The sequence below is a fragment of the Pygoscelis adeliae genome, unplaced genomic scaffold (assembly GCF_000699105.1).
Source record: "Pygoscelis adeliae isolate BGI_AS28 unplaced genomic scaffold, ASM69910v1 Scaffold36, whole genome shotgun sequence".
NCBI lineage: Eukaryota > Metazoa > Chordata > Aves > Sphenisciformes > Spheniscidae > Pygoscelis > Pygoscelis adeliae.
The window spans coordinates 5701239-5714548 of NW_008824934.1; the positions used below are offsets into that span (position 1 = coordinate 5701239).

At 44.5% G+C, this 13310-nt stretch overlaps 1 protein-coding gene across 1 annotated transcript in view; it reads right to left on the bottom strand.

The window, feature by feature from the left end:
* PAX7 (paired box 7) overlaps nt 1-13310 on the bottom strand; it is a 147973-nt gene that overhangs the window by 39704 nt on the left and 94959 nt on the right. Inside the window, exon 6 of the mRNA XM_009325314.1 lies at nt 5-78. Within this exon, the coding sequence (XP_009323589.1) occupies nt 5-78 (74 nt within the window). The remainder of the gene's footprint in view (nt 1-4; nt 79-13310) is intronic.

Here is a 13310-nt window from a genome sequence, read left to right on the forward strand (position 1 = left end):
CAGCAGGTGATTGAAAGCCGCAAGTTGGTTCGCTCCCGCCTGTTTGCGCCATCTCGCCCTTCGGTTGCTGAACCACACCTGATGGGGAGAGGAAAGACCACGTGTGACTTACTCTGAGCTACTGTCCCATCTCACCTGGGTTGCTGATGGAAACACATCCTGAATTACAGCACTGGCCAAAAATAGGTTCAAGTGGCTGCCTGACACAGACTTTGTGAGCATTCGTCTCAGTTCCTCAGTTTCCTTTCTCCCAAATGACAACACTACTACCGCCCTGTCTCCTGGGTGAAGATACATGCATTTAAAATTGTGAAAGATACTACTAAGAGCATGGGAGGGTGCTATCAGCAGTAGGGTGAGATGAAGAGGAATAATTTAGCTTGTGTATTCCGAGAGAGTCCATACCAAATAGATGCATTGCTACCACCTGGCCATTCTGCCTTGTTATCTGACAACTATGTGAATTATGCTGAAGGATTAAGTAGCATAATAGCAACACGGCTGCACTGTTAGGAGGGATAAATAGACAGATTAGCATCATGGTTTCTATGTTAGACAAGCTAAATAGATAGAACCAGACCGGAGGGAATACAGGGTTTTCTTAGCTTCTCTGTACTGCAGCAAATCACTGTCGTCTGTATGCTAAGACATGCTCTCCTTGCAAGAGGCACTGCAGTGTGCACTAGAATTGTACTGCAGCCAATTTAAATCACTGTGCATTAAAATAAACCCAGTATTAATGCATGTGCAAAGCTGGGCTCGTGTTTCCTATAGTGCTAGTTTACCTGTAAGACTCAAGGGGAAATTTTTCTAAATGCATTTGCCTGCCCTGATGTGTTCTATCATGGGCAATCTCCCTTCTGCATAGTGGAAAGGGCTTCTCAAGCTGTCTCTTGGGCTTGGTTTACTTCATTTAATCAGAGAGGCTCTCAGGCCCGATCCCTGTTTGGGGTTCAGAAGTATGCGGATAAGCTTTCAAGCCAGATGAGAATGCAGCTGCTAGACTTTGTGAGGCCTAAAGGGCTAGAAAACACGATTAAATTTCACAGCAACAAGAAAAAATGGAGCAAAAATCAAGAGTGTAAAGCATTCCGGGGGAAAAAAAATCCTCCATCAGGCTTCCAAGCTGCTCAACATCAGATCAGAAGCTGGGGTTACAAGGGTTTGAGGCACTGCAGTCCAAACTGTCCCCACATCTTGGGAACCAAACCAAAACTCTCTGCCCCAAATATAGCAGAACCTTAGTCCGATGCGCTTTGCACTTCAGACACGATCCAAATCTCAAAGTGGATGTCTTTCTCTGGCCTTTAAATTGAGTCCCCCTGTAAATGGTCACTTGTCAGTTTGCCTTTTTTTCTTACTGGCACCTGTGGGTATGTATAATTCACTCGGCATGACAAGGCAACATGTTTTCACTGAGAGATGCTAAATGGAGTGTTGGCTCTCAGTCCCCATGCACTGCAGTGGTGCTTGCTGCAAAACAAGCATACACTGAGCTTCACACACAAATTCCTGCGAGGTTCTCTGGATCACAGTCTATTATTGCTCTTTCTACGTGTTACTCATCTACTACTGCACTGTGGAAACAGTTTGATTAAAACCTGCTAATGACAGTTGCGTGTGACAAGCTGACGACGGCTAGGAAGGACCTAGTCCTGGGCAGTCCTTCACTTCATGCTGTTATTTACATCCATGTACAGTAAAACCAAAAAAAGCCCCATTTTCTTTGGAAGAGCTGGTCTAAATTAAACCCCCTGAAATGTATACAGTGCTGATGTCAGGTCCTTGGCACCAAATGCGTCTTTTTACAGACCTGTTCCGACTGCAGTGCACTACTGGCTGAAGCAGCATAACCTCTTAGCATCTTCCAAAAGCGTGACAGAAATAGGTCAGCTTACATCCGATCTGCATTGATCAACAAAGTCCATGCAGGTCAGAATCTCTGTGTCCATTTTTGGCACCAAAAGTCACTAGCAAAATCTCGGACAGAGTTAAGGAGAGAGAAATGAATGAACATTAAGGCCTGTAGCACTTTACAACTCTTTTATACAGTCCAATTCATGGCAGTTTCTAGGAGCAGTGAGCAACACGAATAAATAACCTTTTGTTTGCCCTGGACATGCAAAGAGGACAGTCCTGTCCTTTTCTCATGCATGCATGCATGTATGTGTAATTCATCCTTTGAATTAGGGATACAGAACTTGGCTCCTCCTCTCATATCATTTGCTTCCACTTTCACCGTTAAGGACATAAAAACTATCTGAATATTTCTGTTAGCTGAACATAAGGAGACAGTTTGTCCTCCTCTCTTCAGAGAAAAATGCCTAGTCCCAGGCTGGAAGAGCTTCCACTCAAAGAAAAAAAAGATCTCAATGCTGAGAATAGCACATAAAATTCAAATACCTGAAGGGAAAACATAACCAAAGCAGATATGAATCCAGGAATCGAGAGGAAAAGAGAAATTGAACTCCAAGAATGTAAAAGCTACTCCAGTGATTTCTGACACTTTCCTGACATCGCAAAGGGTGGCCAGATACTGGCAAATCCACTCAGGATTAGAAGTTGAGAAGAAACATGTGGAGTGAGATGGTCTAGTACAGGACACATTTCTCCAGCAACACCCCCACAAGTACTCGGTTCCCCTGTGGTGGTCTGTCACTTGGCTTGGCTAACATATGATCAAAACACAACTTTGAAAAGATTTGTGTTATCTTATGTTACACCACGTGAGGTTATTGTCGTCCATGCACCAACACGCATGTTTGCATCCGTTGTTCAGAATTAAAATTCACACACGTGTGTACGACTCCTCCCATCTTGCTTCTCCACATCCAGTTAAGGGTGTGTAGTTCCTTTATATTTTAAGGGAAATAAAAGGATACTCTGGATCCTTTTACAAACAGGTAGAGTTGACCAAAAAGGCCTGTGCACGGGCCATTCTTGGGATGTCTTGCTTACTTTGGTCTACAATGCACATGGGCTTGTAAAGAAAGGAAAGCTAACTTTCAAGACAGTGGACTGTCACCAGAGAAAGTAAGTCAGTTCTTAATTATGCTACGGGCTCCTTCTGTGACTTCGGGAAAGCTATTGCTTTTCTGATTTGAAGTCAGTGGAAACATTGCTGCATTCAACAAATTTTGGTCCTTACACAACCCACAAATCAGATCACCACCTCTAAATTGAAGATAAAAAACACATTTTCTCACATTTTAGTTTATTTCAACAATCGGGCATCCGAGGCAGAGGCGCTCTCTAACTGCCAGTAGGCACCATACCCAGCGCAGCAAGATCTCTGTCTTGGCTGGAGCATCATAGCAAAACAAATAATAAATTATAGTAATAGTAAATACACATGCACCAAATGAGATCCACAACTACATACTTAAACACAGTGCTTCCTAACAGAGCCCGGCTGGAGAATCCAGCCACAAATACATTGAAACCTTCCACAAAGAAATTGATAGGATTTACCTTCCCGTGCAGAGGAAGGGACATTTCATGGCCCAAACAGGTTGATTCCGCCCCTTATTTATAACCCACAGAAAAAAAGAAGATACATTCCAGCTAATGACGTTAGCAATTCTTTCCCTTCCCCTGCCTTAAAGGTGGCTCAGGCCTTTATGCTTATAAATCATTTTATTGGTAGTTAAAATATAGAGGCTAGAGCATCTAACTGTAATGCGAGGCACACTTCAAAGGGAACCTGCTTTCATTTCAGAACAGTTAAGGTTTTATCAGCCACTAAAGATTCCCCCTGCCAGAGGATCCTGTTACACCATGTTAAGCCTGGGGTGAAGGCTACAGCTGCTAAAACCAGACTGGTGGGAAGAAGATGAGGAAGAGGAAGAAGTTTTGAAGCTACTGGTCTGCCTGTGGAGATGTTGCTCTAAAAGCTGCTGGGGCTGGATCGTACGACTAGAGTTTTATGCTGGGACAAACGAAGCCAGCACTTGGGAAAAGGGCTGTGTGAAGAACCCAAGAGCAGAAAAACCAGCATGTCAGAAACCTGCTTTTTCTTAAAAAGACAAGTTCTTCATGATCATTTGTCTGTGCATAGCAAAGAGATCCTGCACTGTGTAAACGTGTTGCTTTCCACGGGTACGGAAGTATAATACAGGCCACTGAAGACAACAGTTTGTACCTGCTAAAGACATTTGGGGCTTTTGTCCCCACGAATTGTCTTCCAAACAATGTATTAAGTAGACAGGAGATGCGTTATAGAAACTGCTCAGATCTACTGAGAAAGATTACAGTTTAATGAGGACAGTCTTGTAAGAATATAACAGCAGCTGTACTGAATCCTTAAAAGAAGATATCCAAGCAGGTTCTTCATGTCCTAGTCATGTCCAGGGTCCAGATAAGACCAGAGTCACTCACTGTGCCACGTGCACCTTGCTCAGTAAGTGAGTATGCTGCTACAAGGATCCTGAGCACTAGGTGTTCACTGCAGAATATCACTCAATCCGTTACCTTCACCATCCCCTTCACAGATGGGAGAGGGAGGCACGGCGAGACTAAGAAACCTCTCCAATTCATCACTGTCTGCCTTGCAGAACCAGCTGATTTCAGAAGAGCCCATCCTCCCAGCCAGATTGGGTTTGGGGCAAAGGTTAGCACTGGTTCTTATTTAACCTGAACGCCTGCACCCAACCCTGCCAATGGCCAGCCAGAGATGTCCCAGCCACTTGTTCTCAACCAGCAGAGCAGCGGAGAAGGGCTGCAGAGACAGCTGCCTGCCAGGATGGGGCTGGACTGAATTATCCCCGCAGCCGCTGAGATATGGGTCAGCTCCCACAATTTGTCAGACAAGGAGAGGAAAGGAAGGTCAAAAAGAGCCTCCTGTGGGAAAGAAAGCCTGTTGTGTTCCTGCTCAGCCTAATCAGGACTTGATGTTAGAGAAAGATAGATGGGATAAATGAGCTCATAAATGGAAACAGGGATGGAAAAGCCAAGTCGTGCCTTTGCTCTCCAGCAGAATGGAAGAGATGCACCATGTGTTTGCTTTCACAGGCCCAAGAGGTTGCAGAAACCAGGTGGAAAAGAGTCATGTGGCCATTTATGGCCCAAGCACACCAAAAAAATTCCACCAAAGTCAGATGAGGTCCCTCCCCAGGTTGCATAGAGGCGACTCTGCCAGATCAGGTCCTCTCCAGGTTCTTCTTTGAACCAGGGCAAATCCCTGCAGTGCCTTGCCTTGTCCACACTAGTCAGAAATGCTGCAAATCCTGGGCTTCCCAGGAGGCTGACGGAGAAGGCTTTTAGAGAGGAACTCTAGCAGCAACAGTGATGAGAGACCAGGGATAGTTACTGCTCCATCCGAATGCCTTCTTTCAGATGGTGCTGAGAGTCAGCCCTCCCAGACTGGAAAGGGTTGAGATGTTACAGTGAGATGGGAACCTGTAAATCCGTACAACAGCTCGGTGATGATTACGCTTCCTCTGCCAGGTGCTGAGGAGTGCGAAAAACAGACATCAGAGACATACAAGCATCACTGAGGCTACTGAGATAACTCTTTAAAGAACAAGGAAAAAAGCCCATGAGAGTGCACAGATTTTAGGCACGTAGATTTTTATCTGTGCATGTAGGGATACGGCTGTATCTAGTGACACTTGGGTTCAGTGCCTAAAACACTGAGCCTCTGTCACTTGTGGGTGATTTGGTTATGATAAATATTGAACAAGGTTAGTGGTGCAGAACAAATGACTCTTCACAAATGAGATTATCCAATGAATTTAGCCTATATTTCTCCTGACATACCCCAGTTCCTGAAGGTGTTAGCTATATATAACAATCTATTGAAGAATTTCAACAGTTTGTGGTATGTGGGGGTTTTTTGCAAACCACTTTTTCTTTAAACAAACTGTTGTTAGCAGTGAAATATTGGATTGTGACATTGATTACTTTACTCTTGCAATATTCTTTCTAATCTTTGAGTGGCTGTCTAAGAATTAATCATGTCACAAACACTTCCTCAACCAAAAGGCCATCTCTACCTTTAAATGATCATCACAGTACGAACACTTCATAACTGCTAACGGATTTCATACTCCAGATGGGGAAGCAGGAGGCAAGAGAAATGGGATAGATCTGTCCACTTTCACACTGAGACATCCTAAGCCCAGGTTTGAACTCATGGTTTCACAGCTCCAAATCCAGCCCTGCCCAGTGATGCAGCTTTACCCCTTACTGTAATAAAAGTTAATAATATTTACAAATAAAAAAAATATTATCATTGAATGAAATAGCTATTGGATCCTGAACGATTGTTTGCAAACCTGTTTTCCAGCTCTACATTTTACAAACTGTGCTTCTCAGTGATGATTTCAGTTGTCAGAGGGAATTCTGTTAAAATAAAATAAAATTTAAAATAAATGCTCTGTTTTACTTATCTGTTTATCTCTTCATAAACCCTGTCTCTGAGGATGAATGGGACTTGTGGAAGCTGAAAGACATTAGGATGAGTTCACTGCTGTCAGAAAGCAGCTGCCAGGTAGTGTATTTTATGAAGTGCTTTCTCTCCATTTCAACACTTGCTTCTTAGGCAACCAAGTCTTAATGGTGTTAGAGTTGCATTTAAACATTTTGGAACAGGCTTTGATGTTCACACCTCACTGAGGTGAATGAGATGTTGGGGAGCAGATTTCCTGCTGCTATTGTTTGGCTAGAGATAGGCTGGGCTTTAACAGCAAACCAGCAGCACATCGATTCCCACTATCAAGATTTTCTTTGCAAAAGAAAAAACTATGAGCTTTTAAAAATAGCTTAAGCACTACGGGAAGTGGCTCAAAGATTAAAACACCCTGGCAAACCCTCCTCCTGATTATTATAAACATTTTCTATTGCTGACCAAACAGAATCTATTTAATTGGTGTCCCACTAAACAGAAAGCCTCCTTAGCTGGGGAGACTGAGAGCAGATGAGAACCACGCATGCTGGCTGCTCGAAGCAATGGCACACTTGCTCATTTTACCGGGCACAGACTGGGTGGTGGCTCTGCTAGAATCAGAGATTCAGCATAGGGCATACGAGCAAAGCGTATGAGAAATATTTTGGTATACACCCTCGTTGGACTGGAAATTTTGTGATAAAAGTTCTTCTCATAAAACCTCTGGGAGGCCCTATTTGTTTTTAATACAATGGGACAGACACTCTGCTGCTATAAATCAGTGCAACTTCACTGACTTCCATTTAGACCAGCTGAGTGCGCAGTGTTATACACAACTGCTTCATCCAAGGAACTGGGATCTCGTTCATTGCTTTGGCCTCTGGGCCCTCCTTCCTTTGTAAGAAAATCAAATCATTACCACATTGTTTAGGGGATCCCTTTTGCAGCTTGCGACCATGAGGCTGGCAGTCCTGCTCCTCGGGCCAGAGGGGACCAAGAAAAGCAGAATAGGACAAACAATCAAAAAAGTCAGTCCCAGGTTTTGCATCTCAACACAAAAATCCACAATTTTATCTAAAAATCATGTTTTACTGAACTGAATGGATTCCTCCATCTGCAGAAGCCAGCAAGTTCAAAGGAGCACCTTCTGTCATACATTTCTCCATTTGTTTCATACAGATTCCCTGCCCCACACATACAAAACAAGCTGGTCTTGTCAAATTATGCTGCAAGTCCTGAAGTTTATATTCACTCCTGTTGACTTCAACCAATGCTTTGCCAGAAGGACTACAGGATTAGGCTTATCATTTTCATCTTCAGTAAAGTATAATATACTTAATGAAAGAGTGCTGACTCTCTCCAGCAAGATGCCCTCAGGCTTACATAGCTGGGACTATATCCTCTGTCAGTGGGACATTTCTGTTTCCAGGGGGGCTGGTTACTGTAATTCCACTACGAATACCAAAAGTGCTGATGCTTTTCTAAGCAAACCCTTAGATATGGTCATAGGACGTGCTTGCAATTTTAAGAGATCATCTCTGGCTTTTCCAAAGTTCAGGTGGAAAAAGACTTGCCGCTGCAGTTTGGATACCTGGTAATTTAATTTACAGTTTGGTTTTGTTTATTTTTTATGTGACTACTAGGTGGACTGAGGGCTTATTTGGAGCATATTAGCTGGGGCAAGTACACAATGGGTTACTCTCTAATCCATTTGCATTTCTGTTTCTAATTCAGGCTGGAGAGATGTGAAAGAACAGCAGCAATGCCGTGAGACATCAAGCACCAATTCACTAAGCAAACAGAAAGTAATGTAACAAGACTGCAGCCGACCTCTCTCTCTCATTAGCAACATCATTCTGCAGCAAGACCTCCATGAGACATGAGGAGGAAGCATCTGGACCCTCCTCACCATCTCAGCTGCATTCAGCCCTCGCTGGCTTTACCTTACAGAGCTGCTTCTTTAAAGCTGGCTGGAACAGCGCACTACCCTCACCCCGACCTCTCCCGGGAGCTGGATGCTGCTTGGCATCGCACCGCTGGTCTCTTGACGTGCCTGGGCACACGCACCGGCAGAGCCACCGCGGTTCTCACGGGCCGGCTGCCGCGGTGCCAGGGGCTGTTCTCGCCGTGGGCCTTCTATCTGGACGCTCCGGTGTGCGAGAGCACGGCTGGCCCCATGCCGTGGAAAACAAGCGTGCCAAGCCAGCCTCTGCCAACGAGAGCCCCAACTGCCGGCTCCTCTGCACAGCCTCTCAGTGCCCCGGCTGCTGCCAAAAACACAGGGCAGCTGTTGTGTCATAACCTCATCGCAGCCCTCTTCACAAGAAATGTAAACTACTCGGACCCTTAGGAAGAAAGAAAACATTCTCAGCTGACCTTTAAGGGAGGGGGATTGCCTCAGAAGAGCCAGTTTGGACACATCTCAAAGAGTTTGGGAAGCAAAACACCAGGCAAACAGCATTAGGCTCCAGCAGCTTTGCATGACTCCAGTTAATGCTCAGAGCTGGGGGAGACCTGCTTATCACCATGCCGTCCCTTCATATAATACCTTCATCTTCAAAAAGCACCATCTCAAGGAACAGGATAGACCTTTGACCACAGTGACAGCTGGTGAAAGAGCACTGGGGTCCCCACTAGCCCACAACAGAGATATTTGAGAAGTTCCTGAGAAATCCATGTATTTTCTGGAAACTAGACTGCAGAGTACTGCTGGTAAACGGTGGTTTTCAGCTTCTTCACGTGGAGAATAGAATTGCTTTGTGAAAAATTTCAAGCAAAATTGAATGGAATTTCTTTTCTGGTGCTCCATTTGGCATGTCTGAGCCGCTGCAGCACAATCTAGAATATGGCTGTTTACTACAGTTTGAAACTGTGTCATAAAATACATATTATGTGAGTAGCCTAGAAATGCACCGAGATTTCAGAGACAGAATTGCTTTGAGCCTTTTTATTAAATGAAACATCCATTTTCTCCCAGGCAGAAATCACAATGGTACCCATCATAAAAATGATCAATAAAGCATTGGGTTGCGACTCCTGCTGTCTAGTTTAATTTTGTTATTGAAATAACGGTTTCTCAGTGCATGGAATTTCCTGGGGATTAATAACAGACATCAGCATCATAACGCACCCACCCCTTCGCACTTCTTATTTATTTCCAGAAAGCACCCACTGCCCAAACCATAGGAACTAGGATTAACGTACTTGCTAGTGGTATGCATGCTTGTACCCAGCTGCCTGTGGTACGACCATCTGAATCATCTGCAGGTGATGCTGAGAAGCAAAAGCCACCATCTATTTTTTGGGAACAATTTTGGTAGATTTCTGGGAAAGTTTGTTGAGATCATACTTTGGAGCCTGCCACATCATTATAGCACCAGGAAAAATGGAGATGGGCTGCTTGCATGGGAACCTATGCACCAAAGTCTACTTGTGAAAAACATTTTCAGTGCTCAAATTTCTAAGTGACTCAGGATTGAGGTGCTGACCTAAGGACAATTTGGGTATATGCACTGCTTTGTTTTACCTTATATTTCTTTATGTCGGTATTGTTCAAGTAAAAAACAGAAATAAGCACTGGGGTTTGTTGGTAACTAGCCTTAAAAATGCAACACATTTGGGCAAACAGATCCACAAATGGGATCATCTAGGAGAAGGATTAGTTTCAAGTCCCTAGACCCATGACTGATGTATCTGGTGTCTCTTTTGACATTAGCATTGCTTTGAGAAGTCATTTCTACACCTAGACAAGAATTTCCTGACAAAACTATTTTGGACCCCTCAGCATAAGAAAGACACGGACCTGTTGGAGCGGGTCCAGAGGAGGGCCACGAAAATGATGAGGGGGCTGGAACACCTCTCCTATGAAGAAAGGCTGAGAGAGTTGGGGTTGTTCAGCCTGGAGAAGAGGAGGCTTTGGGGAGACCTTATTGCAGCCTGTCAGTACTTAAAGGGGGCTTATAAAAAAGATGGCAGCAAACTTTTTAGCAGGGCCTGTTGCGACAGGACAAGGGGGAATGGCTTTAAACTAAAGGGGGGTAGGTTTAGACTAGAGATAAGGAAGAAATGTTTTATGCTGAGGGTGGTGAAGCACTGGCACAGGTTGCCCAGAGAGGTGGTGGATGCCCCATCCCTGGAAACATTCCAGGTCAGGTTGGACGGGGCTCTGAGCAACCTGATCTAGTTGAAGATGTCCCTGCTTGTTGCAGGGGGGTTGGACTAGATGACCTTTAGAGGTCCCTTCCAACCTAAACTATTCTATGATTCTATGATTCTATTGAAAAACACTGTACTGACAAAGCTAAACTGTTTATGAGAAAAGAGTTGTTCTGAAAAATCTCCCTTCTCTAGAAATGCCAGGGAGAAAAGTTTCAAAATTATCACAGAATCCCGTTTAGGGTTTTTTTCCACATAAAAACTTTGACATCATCAGTTAGATAATTGCAAAAACTGGTGTAAAACCCCAGAATACATTCAAGATCAAAATCAAAGCTTCCATTAAATTCGCTAAGTGAATTGCTTAGCTGTTAGACTTAATTTTTAAATCCGTGAACGCTTGGCATTCAACAGCTTGTTTTCTGGAAGGGTGGAAATGGGAGCTTGCAGATGGGCAAGAATTTCTTCAGTACTGGACAATTAGTGTGGACACATGAGTCAAGACAAAAACAAGTCAGTGGGAATTTCCACTGGTGGCCTCGCTGGGCATGGATTTGGCACTGTAATCCTGATCCTTCCGGAAATCCATGGCAGTCTTGTCCCTGGCTATGCTCAGTTTGGGATTAACCTTTTAATGGCTCATATCTTTGGGTGTGTTGAAGTCTGACTGCTGGAATCCCGCGTCTCAACCATACAGACACTGCAGTGACCTTGCAAAAGTATTGCTCACCCTCCCATGATCTTCCTAGCAGATGAGAAACCGGAGCTTGGAACTGCTCCCTACACCCCCACCCAAAAAGTCTGCCCCCCCACGCCCCTCCCCCCCCCCCCCCCGTTGTTGTTCAGCTTGTGAATTTTATTAGCTGTCAACGTGTCAAACTTCCACTTAGCGGGACAGCTGCATGACCAGCCAGACTCTGAGGCCTGCCAATAAAGTTTAACAGAGCTATCAGCTTTTCATGTAGAAGAGATTATGGTTCGTGAATACTCAGGTATCAGAGAGAACGAATGAGGCTTAGCTAAGTTCACCTTTCACATGGTAAAGCAAAGAGGTGAGGAGGAGAAGGAAGCAAAGAGATGGATAGGCCCGCTTGTTTTTGTTCAGTGCTTGTACGGTGATTAGCAAAATGGGATTCTAGTGCAGGGATGTTGTGTATATGCGGTAAGAGTAAGAAAGCCCGGTAGCAACACCTGAGCTGTGATTCAGAGACTTGGGTGTGATCAGGGGATTGTCCAGCCATGGCTGCGCAGCAGACAAGTGGCACTGAGATCCAGAAGATGGATGAAGCAATGACCAGACACTGAGGAGCAGCGAAGGCTGCTCTAGAGTCTCTTTTGTGACTATGGGTCACAAAATACTTTTCACATGTCTGCTTCCCATTTTACATGTTAACATGATAAGCTTTTGGGGACAAGATAGATGGGTAGATGTCGGCATGGCCCTTAACACCCAGAAACCCTGATCTCAGCTGGCCCTACTGTTATTACAGCCATCTTTAATCCAAAGCACGTCTCTTGGCCTTAAAAACTCTATTGAGACAGGAGTAAGACTATAAGGTGGTAGAAGATTCCCTGCTGGATGGCTGCATGTGTGGATGTGTGTGTGTGTGTGTGTGTGTGTGTCTTTTTTTTTTTTCCACAAGAACTTGATTGACTAATGTTTGTAGGTCCCGAGAGCCAGTAAAAGATCTGCTCTGATATCCAGAAAATTTTACAAGGGGCGGCAGGCTTAAAAGTGGTGGGAAGAAGCTGACTCTGCCAGGATGTTGGAATGAGAAAGCCATCAGGAATGTGCCTCGGAGAACAGCTGCTACTAGAGCCCTGGCAGGAACCTCCATGCAAGCTGCCTGGGAGCAAGTAGGGGGATTTGGAGATCACAGCTTGAGACGAGGGAAAGGTTCTCTTTATTTATTTGTTTAGCTTTCCCTTTCTCTGCTTTTGCCTCCCTCCCTTCTCCCAAGCCTTGTCATGGTGAGGTCAGAGCGCCTTGGAAAAGAGAGAACCTGCCTCTGGTTTTTGCACTCCCTGGCACTTCAGGGCTTTTCCCTTCCTCCCCAGCATGCCCTCATCACTGCTTATGCAACGCAGGTTTCTCTCACCCCATAAAAAGCCCTAAACTCTGCTCTCCCTTGAAACTCCTCTTTTTTCAGTCTGTTTGCCAGAGAAACATCTATTTTTACTCCCTTCTTAACATCTTATGTCCATCTACACAAGTGAGAGCAATTAGAAACAGAATATGCAAAACAAAAATGGGGGAATTCACACGTTCCAACTTTTGGTAGCTTAGTCACCTTAATTAGCCACTTTCCCAGGCTCCATCTATCTATGAACCTACATGGCTAGCAAATTAACACTATTACTTTTGAACACTCTGGCACAGTCTTTTGGCTAAGATCAAAACTAGAATCAGTTTAAAGTTTGCTAACTTTCCTTTTCGCAGTCTCCGTAGCCAAATCTTGAGGGATGATGGATTCAGAAAAATCCAGTACCTCCCAAGAGAAGGCTGGAGGGAGGTGAGAGGGCATCTGCTGCAGTGCTGTGACTGGCTTAACCCTTCTTTGGGAAAGAAAGCAAATGGGAAAAGTCCTTAACCAGTGAATGTCCCAGGTGTGGCGGGAAATGTCCATTCCCAGACAGCTGGGGGAAAACAGGAAAAACTTTTGGCGGTTTTGGCTTCTAAGCGAGCCCATCAAGCTCATTATCCTGAGAACCGCAGAACAAAAAAAAGCCTGTTTTGTTTCGGAGGAGCTGGTTAATTGACTGACTGTTT